This window comes from Amblyomma mixtum, chromosome 4 (genome assembly GCF_055824585.1).
Source record: "Amblyomma mixtum isolate Tamu chromosome 4, ASM5582458v1, whole genome shotgun sequence".
Taxonomy (NCBI): domain Eukaryota; kingdom Metazoa; phylum Arthropoda; class Arachnida; order Ixodida; family Ixodidae; genus Amblyomma; species Amblyomma mixtum.
In genome coordinates this window covers 116,484,932-116,504,278 of record NC_143015.1, presented here as the reverse complement: position 1 = coordinate 116,504,278, position 19,347 = coordinate 116,484,932, and the positions used below count along the sequence as shown (strand labels likewise).

Here is a 19,347-nt window from a genome sequence, read left to right as displayed (position 1 = left end):
CATAGACGTTGCCTACTAATGCATATACTTTTAGAAATCTTGTAATCATAAGGAAATGCACTGTAGTTGTACTTGTGAAATGTTCCTCTTCTGTGCGATTGTTGTAAATTGATGAAAGCTGGCCATTTGTTCCTCTGTTCTTTACTTTATATTTTTTTGTTGCATTCATGTACTGAGGAGTGTTTTGCAAATACAATTAGAGTTTAGAATGTATTAACGATGCATTATATCGCTTGCGAAGCATTCTTTCAGCTGTCTCGATTTTGATTCGTGAAAAGGCCATCTGACCCAAGCACTCTATAGCACACTGTGATATTTCTTGGAGTAAACATTTATTTTTTTGTGCTTCTGTCAGAGTAAGTTTTTGTGTGAAATCATTCTCACTTTGGAAGAATGCTTACCTTCCATGAGCATTGGACATTGTGGTGGCGCCGTATTTTCATTCTTCTTCTGGGTGCACTGATAAATCAAATGTACTATTATAAGGTGGCAGTTGTGATACTGTGCCTGGAAAAATCAGTCCTGCATCTGAGATCTCTTATCTGCAATATCTTAGTCCTTTGCACTAGAAATTTATTTTTACCGCGAGAGCGTTAAGGCTCCCGTTCTGTAGAAAATCAGGCGGCGTTGGCGTTGTGAGCGAAAAATCCCCATAGAAGCGACCTAGGTGGGCAACGTAAGTCACGTGAACTTGTGACGTCATCACAACCTCCCCATCGGATTGTGAGCAAACTGACCACCGTGGCAGGTGGCGGTTAAATTAATGATTGCTCGTGAGAGGTTGCTCGGAAAGAGCAACCTGGGTCTCACGATCCCCACAGGTGGCAGCACCTGCCATTGTAGCAAAGTGGTGCACCACTGAACGAGGAGTGGTATGAGGGCTCCCAGGGACCTGTGAGTGTAAACTCTAGAATGGCCAATTTCGCATGCATGGGCATTAATCTATTAACACTTCCACGTCATACCCTTAGTGTAGACCTTAAGCATCCCCTTCAGTTGTTATTTATTTCATAGGAAGCATGCCTCAGTTCATGAGAGAGACTGTGTACGCGCCACAATGTCTTTAACGCGTAGGAATTGAGCACCGTTATGCTGTGCGTGTTGTTTTTGAGCCAATGATGGTAGCCGACTGTATCAATCCAGCAAAGACCAGGCACTAGTGGGAAATATTTGAGAGGTACTATCTCATGCCTTGTGGAACATGTGAATATAAGACATAGGGTTCTTGAAGAATGAATATTGGAGAGCCATCTGAATTGTTCGCTTGCACGTTTTTTTTGTCCCCCCACCAGGCCCTAGTTTACCCATTTCGAATGAGCTCCAGTGCTTACACATTCGAGTGTCCCAAGACTAAGAAAGCCTGCCAGGCCTTTGTGGGCCGGTGAGTTACCCGCTCACTCATTTTAAAAGTGTTGGCTCGCTCACTGACTCATTTCATCTCTTTTGCCAGCCTGCAGCAAACCATGGACAAAATACCACTTGTCAACGAGTTCATCAGAGCTCTCGAACAGCTGCAGTTTCCAGAGATCGCTTTCAAGGTACGTAGGCAAGATTCCGAGGAGCATACGTTTGTAGATTTTTTACATGGTTTGTCATTTAATTAGGTTGTGTGCACTCATGAAGATAGCCTGATTCGTACATTCAACATTCATTTTTCTCTCTTTGGCAGTCGCCATGTTCTCACACTTTTGCAACATATTTTGGAGGTTTGTTGTTAAGAAACTAAGTAGCAGTACATCACAGGTGATGTCGCAAGCCACACAGGTGCATTAAAAATATTGGAAAACTAAGCAGTGTGTTCCGTAGTGCTCTTTTTCATCTTTTCATCAGCGCCGCCGCGGTGGCTCAGTAGCTATGGTGCTCGGCTGCTGGCCCAAAAGACACGGGTTCGATCCCGGCCGCGGCGGCTAGAATTTCTTTGGAGGAGAAATTCTAGAGGCCCGTGTACTGTGCGATGTCAGTGCACGTTAAAGAACCCCAGGTGGTTGAAATTTCCGGAGCCCTCCACTACGGCGTCTCTCATAAGTTGCTTTGGGACGTTAAACCCCACAAAACCAATCATCTTTTCATCAAAGCAGCTTCGTGAGATCTAGGCTTCTCCCCACCTCTCCACTTTTTTTCTCTAACCTATGATTATAAAAAGTAGTACAAATGTGAAATGACGTGCTTAGTAAGCAAAAAGAAATTGTAACGCCAAAAAGAACTTTCTTTGTTCATTGATCTGAGGATGCCTAATAATGATGCAATTGACTCTTGGTGATTCTAATTTGAAATGCATTGAAAATTTATTTTGATTGGACAGTTTAAACAGCCCCGTGGTTCGTAATAAGTGAGCTTGAAATAATGAGACTGGAGTGCAATAATAATATATTATTAACTGCAGGTAAGAGTAAAAGAAAGGCTTGGTAACTGTCCTATGGTCTTGTTGGGCACCTCAGTTGTGCTGTAAGGGAAGAAGAGAGTGAGAAAAGCCGAGAGAAACAGGCACTGCAGTGAAGTGTAGTGGCCTAATTTGCACTACTTGAGGTTCTCTGATGCGCACTGACATTGCACAGTACGCAGGCGTTTCTGTATTTCGCCCCTGTCAGAGGGCTGCTTAGATTAGCGAAAATATGATGTTGCTTTGTTCTGTGGATGCAGGTCTGGTGTGACTCCGTGAAGGACGCCCTGGTTGAAAAGCAAGGCGCTGCGTCTCTCAAGGAGCTCTTCAAGAAGGTCGTCTCCCAGTTGCTAGTGTGCGGCCGTGACTCTGCCAGCCGTTCCTCGTGGAGTCGCGTCCATCAGCGCTTTTCCGAGGCATGCCCCATCTCTCAATTCACTCAGTAGATTCACTGACTAGAGGCATTGCTCGACATTTTATAATTTTGTTGTTTGGAGCAAGGTTTCTTCATAAGATACTAAATATCATGTATCGCATTTGCTGTTTGTTTGTTTTGTAAAGAGGAAGATGAGCAGCGGCGGCAGCCGCTCCGCTAGCGCGCGGCGCGAGATCGCTGGCTTGATGACCGAAGCTCGGACCGGCATTTTGGCTAGCTGTCCTTAAGCTATTTCCCCAGAAATCCTGCTACAATTTGTTTTGTTTTTTTCTTGTTGATATTTCCTCTTTAGTTTTGTTCTTGTTCACACATAAACATTGCTCCTCCCTTCCACAAGGCTTTGCAATGTTTGTTTGTTTATTCTTGAAGTTGCCGCAATGCGACTTTATCACTTTGTTTGTGATGGTAGATGCAACCAGACTTATCTGGAATGTTTGCAGCCCTGCTTAGCTACTTCTGCATTGTACAAAGTTGTTGTAGCTGCTTTCGGCACTTTATCTCGAAGGTTCTTAGCCAGCTTTAAATTGAGTGTGGTTGAGAACGGCGGTGATTCTGTTCCTCCATGATCACCGGGCATGTTTGTTGCTATCACTGCCGCTGAGTTATTTAGTTTTTTTGCGAGCACAAGTCGACGCAATAAAGAGTTCGTTTCGGCGCTGTATTACTCCGCTCGTCTTTTGTCGACAGTATTGTCACCGCTACGTGACAATATGAAAACATAGTATTTTGGTTATTATAGACAAAATAGAGCTCCAGAAAATGCTGAGCGCCTGGCCTCTTCTTCACTTCACTCTCATTTTTTTTTTGTTTTTTTAGAAAATGAAAGAGAAAATCTTTAAAGCTTTCGGTACCCAAGGGGAGAAGCTGGCTACCATGACACAGAAGGTAAGCGTCCCAATTTCTTATAGTGGCTTGACTGCAAAGCATGAATTTTTAAGGGGAGATGAGGGTCTTAAAAACTTTTTTTTTATTTGTTAACATATCTTTCTGAAACTTAGCACCTAGGTATATCATTGAATGCTGTTTTTGAATATATGCATTTAGATTTCAACTATCTCAGCTGGAAGGAAATATATGGCAAAATAAAATATTCTAATTAGGTCATTTCTTATGGGCCTTTATAGTAATTTATCAGTTAAAGATTTTTTGTCTGTAATCTCTGTAACAACAGTAACGTCAGAAAGAGAATGTGGCTGCTAATGTCCATAGCTGCAAAAAATGCTTAAACCCTCTGTTTTTTTCAGAATCACGGGAAACTAGCCCTAGCCATGGCAGTCTTCAGAACAGCTGTATAAAATTAATGGCTGTCATCTGCTTTGGCAGCTAGCTTTAAGGGTTTAATGGTGGCTTTTAATCAAAATTCAGTAATAATAGAAATAGCATGTCACATTGGTCACTGTCAAGACCTGTTTCTAAATCTCTCTCTTGGCCTGTAAGCATACATGTGTGTGCTGCTACTTTTTTTTTTTTTCGCTTGCATATATTTCGTATGGTACCGCAGAAATGAATTTTGCATTGGGTAGCATGTGTCCTTGTGTATTTCTTTTTTTAATGGATTATTATGGTGTTCACTTCCTTTTTTCCTTGGCTCACAGGAATTCCAGGAGGAGTACAACAAGATCATGCAGAGCTACAAGCCTGGAGAGCCTCCCAAGGTGCTCAAGGACATCTCACCTTGGCTCAGCAATTTCAACTCCGTCAACCAGGAGCACAGTTTGGAGATCCCAGGTGTGTGCCTGAATGTAGAAAAATAGAATATCAAAGCCAAGCAACTTGCAAGTGCGACCTTTGCAAGATTTCTCCAGTTGAACCTGTAATTTGCAAATTAACGTTATTGTTCATCACCAGAGTATGCGGGCCTGTTCACCGTCTTCGTCATTCCTGTCGTTCCTAATGTGACCTTAGGTTAGAGTCACCTGTTCTTTTCGCCTTGGCACAAAAGAGCAGACTTGAATTTTCCATGCACTCTAAGGCGCTAATGACTAATAATGAAGAAATTAAGGCTCTCTGATGGGCCGGGCTTGTGAAAGCGGGTGCCGCCCATCGTCTGTGCACACAACGTGCGGCAAGATTTAGTCATGTGGAGCTGCAGCATATGCACAAAACTATCAGCATCTTCATTCGGCATATTGGCAATAAGTTAAATGTTTTTTTTTTTTTCAGTGAAATTTTATTTTTTTTAACATTTTTGCAGTCCCTACAGAGTCGTAAAAATTGGTAATCGGCTGTAATTTCAAACCACCTTGGCTATGGCTGTGGTAGTGAAGAATGCTGAGCCTAGCGACAGTGGGCAAGCAGCATGCTTGCTACCAGTTTGCCGACGCCCGAACTGGGCGGTCTTTACATCACAGAGAAGCATGGCACTTGCATGGATGCATGCCATCCTGATTTTTGGGTGACATAGTATTGTTCTGAAAATTTTGTTGTCCTCTCAGGTGTGAGCACCTCGCTGATAAGACGAGTTAACAGCGCTGCGGCAGTGCTCTGTAATGGCGAGGCTCTCGTGTGATAACAGTTCTAGGCGTGCCATGCAGACAAAATGATACACACGCGAAGCTGAACTCTTTTGACTGGAATTTTTTTTTTTCCAAATTAATGGCTGCAAAGCTGGGGGGTGCAGCCTTTACACAGTTATATATGGTAGCGTTTTATTTTGTTTCGGCATGCTGTCATGCTGCTATTTTATTTTTGTCATGATTCGTGTGCTGTGCAATGTCAGTGCACGTTAAAGCACCCCTGGTGGTCGAAATTTCCAGAGGCCTTCACTACGGCGTCTCTCATAGCCTGAGTTGCTTCGGGACGCTAAACCCCAATAAACCAAACCAAACATAACCTTGCCAGCTTTTAATGACGACTAATTTTGCATTTTGCTGAAGTGCCTGAATCAGCTGTCACCACTAAAATGGAAGAGCGCCCTGTAGAGTTATCTCTGTGATACCTTCTAGCTTTATAAAGGTAGCAGTCTAATGGCATGTCATTTTTCCCTATCTCTTTGCAAGCATTGTTTTGTATTGCCTTGTTGAACTTGAATGTTTCCATGTCTGCGACTGCCTTCTAGGCCAGTACACAGGCAAAGGGAGGCCCATGCCAGAGTACCACGTCAAGATCTTCGGGTTCGACGAAAATGTAAGCCTCCTTTTATTTTATTCCTGGCAGTGCCCGTTCCTCTTGACAAGGCCATTGAACAGTGTCAGGAAGATTTGTATGTGTGGCCACATAACACTGTTACGCTGTACCAAACTGGGGGAGGCTACAGCATGAGATGGAGAGATGGCATGATCAAATGCTCAGTTTGCCAAAGGGAAAGTTGGAGGCTGCAAGTGAGGTTTACCACATGAGGCAGATTTAAGAGGGGAGGCGAAAATTAAAACTGGATTCACTGATCAAAAAAGATCCTCACTAAAACTGTACAGTGTTTGTAACAAAACCATTTCAGAATTGGTCACCTTGAACACCAAGTTTGCATTCTGCCCATTGTAAAAGATGCCAGATAACTTCGAGCATTTGGAGTTCCGTAATGTGCACTGACGTCTGATTACACATGTTACCTTTTATTTTGGCTACACCAAGGTGTGGCACCGGAGCAGGTGACACTGCGTAACATCCTTTGCATGTGAAATTGTGTTCTTTCTCTTAATTTTTCCTTTTATTCGCGGTTCTTTAGTTGGTCTCCGTGGCGCAAACTGCCAGTTAACTGCCGCAAAGAAACGTTTGGCAAAGCCAGTCTCTTTTGTTGCACACCTATGCACACGCTCTCTTCAGATCCGGGTGCTGCAGTCGCTGCAGCGCCCCTGCCGCATCACCATCCGCGGGGATGACGAGAAGGAGTACCGGTTCCTGGTGAAGACCGGCGAGGACCTGCGGCAGGATGACCGCATCGAGCAGATCTTCGAGGTCATGAACGACCTGCTCCGCAAGGACCCTGTGTGTCGTAGCAAGCACCTGCAGCTCGTCACCTACAAGGTGGTTCCACTGACACCCAGGTACGACGACATGGGAGTGAGTGGTAAGGGGTTGCTTTCTTTGTAAGAGGGAGGGAAACTTTTGTTATCAGCAAAGGTTGGAGAGGCTCCTTGAGGGAGGGTGGAGCCCTTAGTTTAGTGCCCCATTTGCCGTAGCTATCTGGATGGCCCAGACGATCACGTCACGCTGGCCGTTCTGGGCTGTGTTAGCCAGGGCAGCTTCCCGCTGGGATGGGGTAGAGTGCGGTATGGGGGGATGTTGGGGGCGGGTGAGAGCATTCCCATGTGGAATGGTAGAGGGTGGGCTGTGCGCCACAAAAAGGGCGATTAGCGAAGTAACGTGTGAGGTAAAAGGTGTGCCCAGGCGCAAGGTGTGGGTAAGTTTTAGTTTGGATTTGGTGCCAGAAGGCCATCACAGGCATTTGGGAGCATCTGTTTTCTTTGCTCTGCAGGGTCGGCATAATTCAGTGGTTGGACAACACAATGGTGCTGGAGGAGTTTCTCAGGCAAGGGCTAACCGCCGAAGAACTGGAAGACATGTAAGCACCTCCTTTTTTTTTTTTGCAGGGAGCTGGGGCCATTCAAGTGCGGACTTATGCTGTGACAGTATGTTTTTGCTATCAGTGCAAGACTTCTCTTGATCTCTATCATGTTGCCCGTGTAAACCCCCTGTACGAAGTATGCAAGGTTGCCTTTGTCATACTTGTGAGGCTCCAAGAGTCTAGACTGGGGTTTTCAAGCTGGGTTTTGCGGGAGCTTTTGTGGGTTCCGTGAGCACCCACATTGGCTGGTCCCCTTTTTTGGTACACTTCTTGCAGGCAGGTGGGTACCGGACACACTGGCTGGTTCGTTAAAATTCATTTTGGAGCGTTGGCTCTTCTTAGCATATACCGCAGTTTCATTCAGTTGAGTCTTCATTGCTGTCCCCAGCACAGACCTTGGTAGCACCAAATGCTGCGTGCAGTGTGAATATGTTTTGATGGGAACGCCGGCAACAATAGCTCGCCTGGTGAACTTGGCAGCGTGCCAAGACACTCCTGCACCATTGCAGAGTCTCGGGCAATTTGAAGGTTATCATGCTCATTTTAGCCAAAAAGCGCTGCAAAATTTTCCTTTGCTAATGGTTGCTTATTTTGCAATAAAAATTACGGTGACTTATGAGGAATCTTTTGGCTCTCTAAATTCATGTATTCCTTTCATTTGTTTTGCTAGAATAAACTGCGTTAGAGCACTTTATTCTGAGTAGGTTAAGGGGGGACACTGGTCTTAGACTTATTGTCTTTATCTTTAGTCCAGTGCTAATGAAGCTGCATAACCTTGCTCAGTTTTTCATGTTGATGTCAAATCTAAAATTGTTTTTTTTTTTGCATAAATTAGTCCTTTCTTAAGATAATTAATTACAATTAGTAATTGGTTTGTACCTCAGTGCAAAAAAAATGACAAGAAAAAAATTGCTGATGATTACGTTATTTCCTAATGCAAAATTTGAGTGCAGCTCATCAGCTGTTCCAGCTTTTTCGATAGATTGAGGCAAAGAATGCGAGCAAGACATGTATGTACAATTACAGACAGCATTTTATTTTTCAGACATATTCCTTCTTCAAGAAACACTCCACTAACAGTAAAGTTACACTTGAGAGAGATTACAATACAAAAGAATTATTGCACTTAAAGTGTACAACCACAAGAGAGAGAGGCAAACAAACAAAACACAATTTGTTCACTGAAGCTTAAATGGCGGCTCGGGTGGTCAATGCCCTTCTTATATAGGCTCGCTCCACGTCTGTCTGTTCTTCGCGCCAAGGCGGGCGTGCTCATACACACAGTGTCGGCTGTGCAGTCTCCTTCTCGCGCTGGTCGCGCGTCCTCATTGGTCAAAGGCCGGGAGTGGCTCCGAGGAGCATCTGGAACTTTCTGTCGTGGCGCCGCCGCCGTCGCGCGAGTGAAGAGGTGGAGGGCATCTCTTAGCGCACGCAAGGCTATGCCCTCTCCGTCAACATCGTGTAGAAACGACTCGGACAGTCTAGAACATACGACAGCAATCCCCACACGTGCCCACAGGGGCAGCCACACACACAAGGCTAGTCGCTCTCCAGCGGTTCCTTCTCCCCCGTTTTACGACGCACGCCGGCGAGAGCTGTCAGTGTGGCGCTGTTTTTTTTTGTGTTGTTGTTTCTTGCTAAGGAGGGGAGGAAGGAGGTTGCACTTTTACCCTCTCCTGATTACAACGGACAACGGCGACACCGCGAAACACAGAAACGGGCGCCTAAGAGCTGTGCTCTAAAATCATTTTAAATGCATGGCTACATTGTCTAATGAGTAAAGAGCAAAGAGTGCCCTTATTAGTAACTTAACAGCACTGAATAGCAACATTCGCCCCGCCACGGTGGCTCAGTGGTTACGGCACTCGGCTGCTGACCCGAAAGGCACGGGTTTGATCCCGGCCGCGGCGGCCGAATTTCGATGAAGGCGAAATTCTAGAGGCCCGTGTACTGTGCGATGTCAGTGCACGTTAAAGAACCCCAGGTGGTCGAAATTTTGCTGAGCCCTTCACTACGGCGTCTCTCATAGCCATAGTTGCTTTGAAACGTTAAACCCCCCCCCCCCCCCCACAAAAATAGCAACATTCAAGGTGCAAATATCTTGGATTGATAAACTTAACAAAATCGTAAATTTCTGGAGCATGATTATTGGAAACTTTGCATCTTCAGCTTCCCTTAGCAAATAAAATGACATCTCTACCTATTCTGATTGCCGAGATATCAACATACTAAGAAGGGCCAGGTGTCCAAAATCCTTGTACTGTTAAATCATCAGCTCCTGTGCAAATTCAGTTGACACGATTACCTAAATTTAATATTGTGGTCAAAATAATGATTTCCAGAAGGAAAAAGTTAGGAGAGTTGCAGAATACCTAATACCTTTAGATTCCAGAAATATCATTTTTATGAAAATTGACTTTTGGATCATTTCTTGGTCCCAAAGATCAGTGTCCCCCCTGAATGCCTGGATGTCCCAACTGTGCGGAAGCAACTGCATAATGTGATCTGCCGAGTGTTAGTAGTTTATGCTTGGGAGCTATCCTTTTCATGGCTTACAAATGATCATGAGGTTGTATTCATGTGCCTCACACCACTGCCTCCTAATTTTTCCAATGCCTCTGCCATCCTTAGAAAACATGTTCCGGCCAGCTACAAGCTTCACTCCCTCAATGACTACATGAAGGCCTATGAGACGCAGTCTTGTGAGAAGGCAGCCGCGGCTCGCTACCACAGTTGCCTGCGACCAGCAAGCAAGCAGGCATTACGGTGAGTCAGTTTGTGTGTAGTGCCCCAGTTCACGTGGAAGAAATGCGCATAACCAAAAACTGTACAGTCGCCGTCAAAAGTAAATGGAAGGTAGCTTTGTCAAAAAAAATTAATTTCTTTAAATCTAAAGCATAATGGTCCATGTTTGTTGGTGCACAGTGCAATTCACACAATCACAATTAGTCTGCACGTATGTATTCAAGGATGCATGAATTGAGCGGGCAATGATTAAATTTTTTCGTTAATATTGCCTTCCATTTACTTTTGACGGCACCTGTACATCAGTACATCAGAAAGCATCGTAAATGTTCATGACACCAAATGAGTCACAGGTGACTGCCTTTCTTGTAGTTAGTGAACTGTTTTTCTACCTTTTGTTCTGCAGTGCAGTAAAGTCATAAATAAAATGAAGTTCAGGAGGATTATAATCAAACTTATACTTTCTGGCTGGAGTGGTTCTGCAGGTGGCCAGCATAGTACAGGTGCTGCCAGTGCCTGCTTTAAAACGTCGCTGCTCCTGCATGCTGCAGATAGCATATAGCGGCCTCAGTGTTTGGGTTCCGTATACTAAAGCTACTATGGAAAGGAAAATGATAGGTGTAACGTTAAGAGATCGGAAGAGGGCAGAGTGGGTGACGGAACAAACGCTTGCTAATGACATCCTAGTCGAAATCAAGAGGAAGAAGTGGGCTTGGGCAGGGCCTGCAATGTGAAGGCAAGATAACCGCTGCTCCTTAAGGGTAACGGAGTGGATTCCAAGAGGTGGCAAACGTAGCAGGGGACGGCAGAAAGTTAGGTGGGCGGATGAGATTAAGAAGTTTGCGGGGATACAGTGGCGGCAACTGGCAAAGGACAGGGTTATTTGGAGAGACATGGGAGAGGCCTTTGCCCTGCAGTGGGTGTAGTCAGGCTGATGATGATGACGATGATGACACTAAAACTCCATTCCCGTCATTCACTTTTTTGCGTGACTTTCAGAAAAGCCCTGCTCGGCCTGAGCTCCTGCCCCGAAGCGTTCTTTGCCCTGCGGTCCCGCTTTGTCTCGTCCCACGCGACCATCAGCATTGCCCAGTGGGTGCTGGGCATTGGCGACCGCCACCTGGGCAACTTTCTGGTCGGCACCAAAAGTGGGCTGGAGATTGGCATCGACTTTGGCTATGCCTTTGGGGTTGCTACTCAGGTGGGTCGAGCTTCCTTTCCCGTCAAGTGGACATCACTTTTTTTTACCACCTTTATGAAAGCACAGTACGTGTACAAGTTAAAAAAACCGTTTTGCTGGTTGTGCGCTGTCTTCATGAGTTAATCTTGTAACTTTAGGCTAGACTTGTGCATATTTGTTCATTTCTCGCGTAGCAGTAGCATAAGCTTGCTGTGAAGCAGCATTAATATTATAAATGGAAACCCTCAGGAAAAAATTGTGTTACATAAGCTCCCGCCAAGTGGTGAAAGACAGTGCAGAATGAGAAAAGGAGCTGTGTGGTAGCCAGTTGCCAATGCTCTTTTGGGTTTATAACGAGGTGAACCTCGATGTACTGAGTACAGATAGAAGGAGTTGTTGGCTTTATCGAGCTCACCGTAATTGAGGGAAAACTTAATCTCCTCACATTTGGCTTCATTGCGAGTGAAGTGGCATTTACTGGGTAAATGGAATGCCCATTCTTTGTGAATGGGAATGCCAGAGCATGGTCTCGCCAGCCACGCAGCGAAAACTAGAAGGTACAAACGTGAAGAGGACTCTGTTGCCTCTGTCAGTATGCACTCTCTCATGCCATGTAGTACATAAACTGCTGTAGCCGAGGTTTTCCCGAGAGTATCTTCCTAATGATTTGCATGCATTGCATAGGATTCTATAGTTTGTGAATAGTGCAGTCTCTCGAGTCACGTGAGTGTGCCGTGTCCTTCCAGTTCCTCCCTGTTCCGGAGCTTGTCCCCTTCCGGCTGACGCCCCAGTACACGGCCCTGACTGAGCCCTTCGACAAGGGGGGCACCATGGCCTGTGCCATGCACTACACCCTGCAGGCTCTGCGCAGTGGGTCCCGGTCACTGCTCGACATGATGGACGTCTTTGTGCAGGAGCCAACCATCGACTGGCTGGTAGGGGGATGCAGTCTCTTTTGTGTCTCACATCACATTGCTGCATTGTTGCGATTGTGGAAGCATGTGTACCCCTTTAGCAGTGGTCCTAAGCCTTCATTCATTCATTCATTTATTGTACCCTTAAAGGGACACTGAGGAGAAATTTAAGTTGGCTTGTATCGACAAAATACCAGCTCCTGATTACAAAAACGCCACTCATACTGACAACAAAGCTCTTGTAACGTAGAAAAGAGCAAGAACCAAAATACAGGTATCGCAGCCACAGGCCAAACTCGCAAGTACAAGCGTGATGACGTCATAGGACAAAGCAGTGTTGCTAGAACCGATGGTTCTAGCAACGCTAGGACACGTGAAGTCACGAATCACTGAGGCGCAGCCAATGCATACGCAAATCTCCTTGACGTCGCCAGATGGCGCCACGTGCCCGGCAGCTATGCACGTGCCTGCAGCATCGGGACGAATCAGCGCCGGCTCATCGGCGGTAGGCGGGCTCCCGGTATTCCGCTAACGGTAACAAGGTACACGGTATGCTAAAGGTGTCTATTTGCGAGAACTTCGTTGACGACTTCAACAACGGGATCCATCGTAACGCTGGCAAAACGCCGGTGCAAACGTAAGCGAAGCGACTGTAGCGACGGCCGCAATAGCCGATAGATGCCTCCAACGTGCGGCCGGCGGTAGCTTTCTTTTCGGCTGCTGCTAGGCCGCTCTGCTGGCCGCCAGAAATCACGGAGTCTGCGTTACGTCATGTTTCACGTCACTTAGTCCTGTGTCGTCATAAGAGAATCCCAAGTTTGAATCAGAGCGGCGCGAAAAACTTTTTCAACTTCGAAACCAAATTTCTTAGAAATAAATGCATCTTTCGCTGCCGGCCAAGTGGTAACAAAGCAATGAAATGCCGAACTATCGGATTTTGCTATAAAAAAAATATTGATAGTGCTCTCCTCACTGTCCCTTTAAAGGCCCTTTTCGGGCATTAGATAAGGGGGGAGAACAGTTGAAATACAATGTAAAGCGAATAACAATGTTAATACAGTAAAATACAACACAATGCAATGCAAACAAAAGGAAATAAAATAAAAAACAAAAAAAACTGGAATGCACTGTGAAATGTTAAGATGCAGTTCTAATCAATACATGGTGGCGGATAGGCTAAAGGAGGGATTAGTAACAAGAAAAATAAATGGTAAAATCAAAGCATGAGGTTGATTTTTCATTTGCTGTAATGTTCGATTAGTGCATCTCTAAGTTTAGTAGCGTCACGCTCATTTACAATGTGGTCTGGTAACTGGTTCCAATTTTCTATTGCTGTAGGTAGAAATGATTTATTTAAGGCTAATGTAGAACCATGTTAACGCTGAACACTCAGGGAATTAAAGAGACGACGCGATGTTCTGATGGGAGGTAGGAGTAATGAGTCGCGGAGGTCAGGAAAGTTGTAAATACAATTTATGAAAAAGGAATGTGTCAAGGACTCCTTTAGTACCAGCTTCATTGAAGGGAAAGGGCTTTAAGTATGCTAGGGAAGCCGTTAAGGACTGCAGAGGGCTCCTTTATAACTTTAAAGGTTTTGCACAGTTGGTAGTCTAGCAACCCTGCCCGTCACCTGAATACTTTTTTTGTCCTGTGTCTTGTTTTCCAGAGGTTTGCCAAGAAGCAGAGTCAGCTGGACAAACAACAGAAAGGCAAGTTGATTGCAATCTCTGTGCGGTGAAGTTTTGTTTTTCTGTGTAAGAATGGGGTCGACCATTTGTTTCGTCATCTGAGGGCACGGAATTCAAAGCTGAAGAGCAGGACAGGTTTTGAATTAGATAGCTTTAGTTTTATTGCAGTTTCATGTTAGGCCTTTTCATGTTCATAGAACTTGCACACATGGAAGTTTTAAACAGCCGTTATTATAAATAATCTGTGTACTGTTAACCCAATAAATGCTGTCAGCCTGCACCTATTCATCGTAAAATACGTATTGCTGCATGAACGGGGGACACATATTCAGGGCTCTACTGTAGTATGTATGAAGTTTGAACAAAGTTGAATGTAGCTCTGGTAAACGTCTTCTCTCTTTCATTAAAAAAACTACTGGGATGTGGTGTGGCTTCCTTCATAACAAAACAAAAACAACGCAGGAGACAAGAGTGGCAGGACTGCCACACTAGACTGGTATCCACGGCAGAAAGTGGACATTGTTCGGCAGAAGCTGGAAGGCCACCACCCAAGCTACATTCTCCGGTGAGCAAACTGCTGGCTGCCTCCTTAAGTGACTGAGCTCTTTCTCTGCAAGGTTTAACAAGAAAGGCTCTCGGGAAAGCAGTTACCCGTAGAGTTATATTCGTAGTGAAATCGTGTTGCTTGCATGTTGCAGTGCAATCATGACGGAGGGTGTTTCCTTGCATCTCCTTCCACATAACTTGTATGTCAAGAACAGAATAGTTTTGCACCAGTCGGATGTGATGGAAGTGATGTCAGTGCAAGACAAGGCTGTTATGGTGTAAATGGGCCTCTACCCTATGCCACACTAAAACACGAAGTTGTACTTGCTGGAACGTTGTGGGCATTGTTATTTTACTGCAGAACATTTAAACAGTTACATGAAACAGGTGCAGGAACGAGTGCCATCCTCTAGTCTGCTTTTACGAGCTTATTAAAAAAGTATTTTTAGGGGTGCACGAATATGAGAAATTCGACTATCTGGTCGAGTAGCAAATTATTTGATTTGATCTGAATGTTTTGTATTTGCAATCTCTATGCGTTCGTTGCGAGTGAATAACATTTCTGGAACACTTGCTTTGTGTAGTTTTGGTTCAGTGTACCTCCTATGGGATGGCACCGCGATGCGTGCGTAGCAAAAGCCCAGACTCCACAGACAACTGCCAGGCGTACGCACTGCATGCCTGCACACCCATTTGTATACTGGAGCCAGTCTGCGCATGCACATGGCAACAGAAGGAGCAGGTGCAAGTGTGGCACCCACATCTGCACCTGCCCGGTGTCTGTGGCTGCGTTATCTAGGGTGCGCATGAACCGGAACCAGCACGGCGGCGTGCATTGACTGGAAGACACACGGCTACCCAACTTCCTTAATTTCCGCAGGACAAGTCTGAACTGACTTCAGCTGCTGCAGTCAAGTCTTCACCGCATGAAATTCACAAACGAAGGGCAGATTGCATGAGGCACGTGTAGATGGGTGCCCCTTTTCGACGCTTGATGCAGAACGGCTCTGGGCACGTTGATGCATATGTCGCGCTGGTGTCATGGACCCATCGCTTAAGAGCTGAACAATGACGCTATCTCAATTAAAAGCAGCAGTCGTAGGTCCCACAAATAGGTCTCACTCCTCACAAATATGTCAGCAGTGCATATTGGTCGACTCCCCCAATTTCCGATGGCCATTTTTGCAGAAAGTCGACACAGCTTCTACACTTTTTTTTCTTCATGTAATGGCCTTGTGTGTTATAAAAATACATTATTTTGAGAATGCTTATTGTGTTATTCAACCTTTTTTTTTTTTGTGCCAGAAGTGTTAGAAATGCTCTTCGAAATTGTTCAAAGATTAATACTATGCTATTCAAATTCGCTTCAAATAAAAAACTACTATTGGCAGCACACCCCTAGTTATTTTATGACTTGCACATAACGGGAAGTTACTGAAAACTGGCTGGGAATTCGTGGGACTGTTCGGCTGGGTTTCAAGGACCCTTCTCTGCCTCTCTCTCCAACACGCAGCGATGAACTGAAGCTGGGAAAAGGAAACCAGCAGAACTTTGCGAACATGGAACGCATCTGCCTTGGAGCCAGTGAGCTGCACGGTGTCGTCAGGCAACAGTTCTCGGAGGCAGACAAGCTCACACCTCAGCAGCAGGCAAGTGCAGGCTGGCTGTACACAGTTGGCTGTACATTGAACTTTATTCAAGTGTTTTATCGGCAGGGCATGTGGAGTGCTTGCAGAAAGGAGCTATCACATGGCTCCAATGCCAATGTTTTTCCACTTTAAAACTTCTTTTTGAAACAAGTTGGTGCATATCGATGTTGTAAAAAGTTTCAGTGCAGACAGACACAGATCACGAGAAAGATCACAACATGCATGCACCCACTCTCTGTCTCTCTCTGTGCGCGTGCGATCTTTCTCGTAGTCTGTCTGTAGTCTGTGTCTGTTTCTACTAAAACTTTTTACAAGATCAAGCCGCCGCAGTGGCTCAGTGACTACGGTGCTAAACTACTGACCCGAAAGATTCGGGTTCAATCCCAGCCGCGGCAGTCACATTTCAGTGGAGGCAAAATGCTTGAGGCCCATGTACTACTGTGAGATGTCTGCACACGTTCAAGAACCCCAGGTGGTCGAAATTGTCCGGAGCACTCCACTACGGCGTCTCTCATAGCCTTAGTCGCTTTGGGATGTTAAACCCCATAAACCAAACCAAACCTTTTTACAAGATCATTTTTCGACTCACTTGAACCAAATCTCTTCATACCATCATAGTTTTGTGTTTCTCGATTTGGAAGTTAAAACTTGACCGTGGCTGACTGCCATTCATCATTAGTTCTTATCACATATCCATTCCAACTACACAAGTGGGCAAAGACACCAATTCCATGATAGCTTTCATGAAGGTTATTTCCTGCATGGTTTAAATGAGTGACATATGATTTCTGCACCTGTCCCACTATTACAAATATTTTGTTGAACACGGATTAGAATAAGAAGCATAATTTTTTTCTTTTTCCATGTGTTTCAGGTGGAGTGCCTGATTGAACAGGCAACTGACCCAGCAATCCTGGGACTGACCTGGTTAGGCTGGCAGCCGTGGCGATAGAAGTTCGTGCTCCTTAGGCCAGTTGTTTTATGTGCTACCTCAGTATTTGATCAGAAATAATTAAGAGAAATCTTCACTTTTCTTACAGTGTGCAAATCCATTGATGCACTACTGTTTACAGAAAGAGAAGAAGCATTCCGCCGGTGCTATTAAGTTTGCGTTGTGTTTCGTTCATTACCTTTTGCTAATAAAAAAATGAACTGTAGCTCCTTGTGTGGTCCTGATAAATTAACATTGTCAGAGCTTTGAGTAGCCAGTCTTGCCCATTTTGCCCATCCATTTTGCCCAAATATGTGTGAACCAGTATCTGAAAGCAGTATTAAGGTGAACAATGCTAATTTTGGTGCAATGCAAGATCTAAATATCCACTGCACTATGTACACAAATACCACTGCCAGTGTCATTTCGATTCTGGTTTGATGCAGTTATTCCTGAACATCTCATATGACTACGTATGAACAATAGTGTTATTGATTCAAAAGCATTACTTGGCTATGGCGACGGCTTTCCGTCATCAAAATTGTGTTCGTCGCGATTGTGGGAAACTATAAAGAGAATCGTCTCAAAAGTGGTTATAATTGAAGCAGGATGATGTGAGGATGCGGGGCAAAAATTTGGTGCCGATCGGATCATTAGTTAATTAATTAGAGCAAAAAAAGTGACCAAAAAGTGGGCGTGGTCGGGGCGGAAGTGCGGTGCCACGTGACACACCATGTGATGTACCACGTGAATAGCCCACGTGACCGGAAAAGTGGCCAGAGCCAACGCACGGCGCGAAATTTGAATGTGTGAAATGAATACTGAGGTGAAACGATGGGGGCTTTGGAGTTAATCGAAATCTAATCAGTAACAAACTATAGAAATGCCAGTAGTAAATGAAGATGAACTAAGGTGAATTAATTATAAATTAATGTGGGTATAATGTGACTTAATGTTACATTGGAATGAATTGAAGGTGAATTAGAGTAAATCAGTTGTGAATTAAGTATGAAATAAATGACTCAGTTCTGAATTAAATTAACTGTGGATTGATTGTGTCAAAATTGTGAATTAAGTAATTAACTGGATTAATGGAGAATTAAATTTGAATTAATTATACAGTAAGGCACATTAACTCTTTCCCTACCGTGCCCATTGAGCATCGTTAGCCCGCTAACGATCATTTCATGCCCAGATTTCAGAACCTTCTGCATTGCTAATGACCTCGCTGCAGGTGTAGTTTGTAGGCCAGGAACCAAAGTTTGTTTCCGATGTAGTTTTCTTTTGTCCCGCGAGGGGGCACTTTCTAACGCACTGCGAAGAAATGAAGACGCGGACCTGCGCTCATTGCCCGCCATGTTGCCCACAGATGATGCCTTCGCCACTCGACTCCGGAGCCTTCCGCGTTGCTTACAGGCACGATGCGCATCTGGCTTGTAGCCGGAGAACTGAAGTTTTGTTTCTGTTATAGTTTCTTTTTGCCCCTACAAAACGCCATTTTTTGAACGCACTCCGAAGATACGGTACCATCGAAGTCGCTTGGCAGCCTCCGCATGCGTGGCACGCGCTCTAAGACATAGCAAATCTCAGGACTCCGTTTCGTCTGCGAGTGATTTAATCGACGTCCTGTGCAACAACGAGCCTGAAAATGTTGCAAGGTGCTGAAGATGATTCAGTTTTCCCATCAGTGATGATGGAACCAGCCTGAAACACAGGCAGCCGCACTCCGATGCACAACTGTAGGGTTTCCAGTTATTGTTTTGTAGCAACAATACTATTCAAGATAGAAATGATTTTTTTTTTTGCAGAGAGTGGCCAATAGAGTAACAAACATTTTGCATATTTCAGAACATTTTTAACATTTTTTCTTTTTAAATATAAGCGTGTTTTTGCAAGTTTTGTTGAATTTTTTTCTAAAATCTCGTTTTTAGGAAATAAAATTTTTTGTTGCAACATGGAAATTGTTGTTTCAACGTATAATAATAGGAAGCACCTTTATACAGCTCTGTTTTTGGGTATTGCAATCAATATTGAATGCAATAGTTTTTACAGAAAAAAAAATGTACTGAAACCTTCAGAAAATGATCATTTTCCCCATGGTAGGGAAAGAGTTAACTGTGGTTTAAGGTAAATTATGTGATCCAATTGTCAGATGCGACGTCACAATCGATATAAAGGTAAAGAGGAGCAACTAGAGGCGGCGAGGAGGCGTCAATGCTTTTGCATTACTCTAATGCGGTTTCCACAGTGCCCTCTAACGTTTTTTTACTGCCATAGTTAAACCGTTAAACTTTACATTATCAAAAGAAAAAAATTACAAAAAGGTCAGTCATACCTTTCTAGAAGTCATACATGCTGAAGTGCCTGTCTTTTA

The 19,347-nt window shown here is 44.5% G+C and overlaps 1 protein-coding gene across 1 annotated transcript in view; it reads left to right on the top strand.

Annotated features, from left to right (window-relative positions):
* LOC149348024 (DNA-dependent protein kinase catalytic subunit-like) overlaps positions 1–17,330 on the top strand; it is a 135,063-nt gene extending 117,733 nt beyond the window's left edge. The window contains exons 79-93 of the mRNA XM_089587872.1: positions 1,293–1,381; positions 1,451–1,538; positions 2,641–2,796; positions 3,633–3,701; positions 4,412–4,544; positions 5,875–5,942; positions 6,579–6,799; positions 7,231–7,317; positions 9,952–10,086; positions 11,065–11,266; positions 11,992–12,180; positions 13,826–13,868; positions 14,310–14,412; positions 15,907–16,042; positions 16,917–17,330. Of these exons, the coding sequence (XP_089443998.1) occupies positions 1,293–1,381; positions 1,451–1,538; positions 2,641–2,796; positions 3,633–3,701; positions 4,412–4,544; positions 5,875–5,942; positions 6,579–6,799; positions 7,231–7,317; positions 9,952–10,086; positions 11,065–11,266; positions 11,992–12,180; positions 13,826–13,868; positions 14,310–14,412; positions 15,907–16,042; positions 16,917–16,994 (1,797 nt within the window). The 3' untranslated portion in view covers positions 16,995–17,330. The remainder of the gene's footprint in view (positions 1–1,292; positions 1,382–1,450; positions 1,539–2,640; positions 2,797–3,632; positions 3,702–4,411; positions 4,545–5,874; positions 5,943–6,578; positions 6,800–7,230; positions 7,318–9,951; positions 10,087–11,064; positions 11,267–11,991; positions 12,181–13,825; positions 13,869–14,309; positions 14,413–15,906; positions 16,043–16,916) is intronic.
* Positions 17,331–19,347: the final 2,017 nt, after the last annotated feature.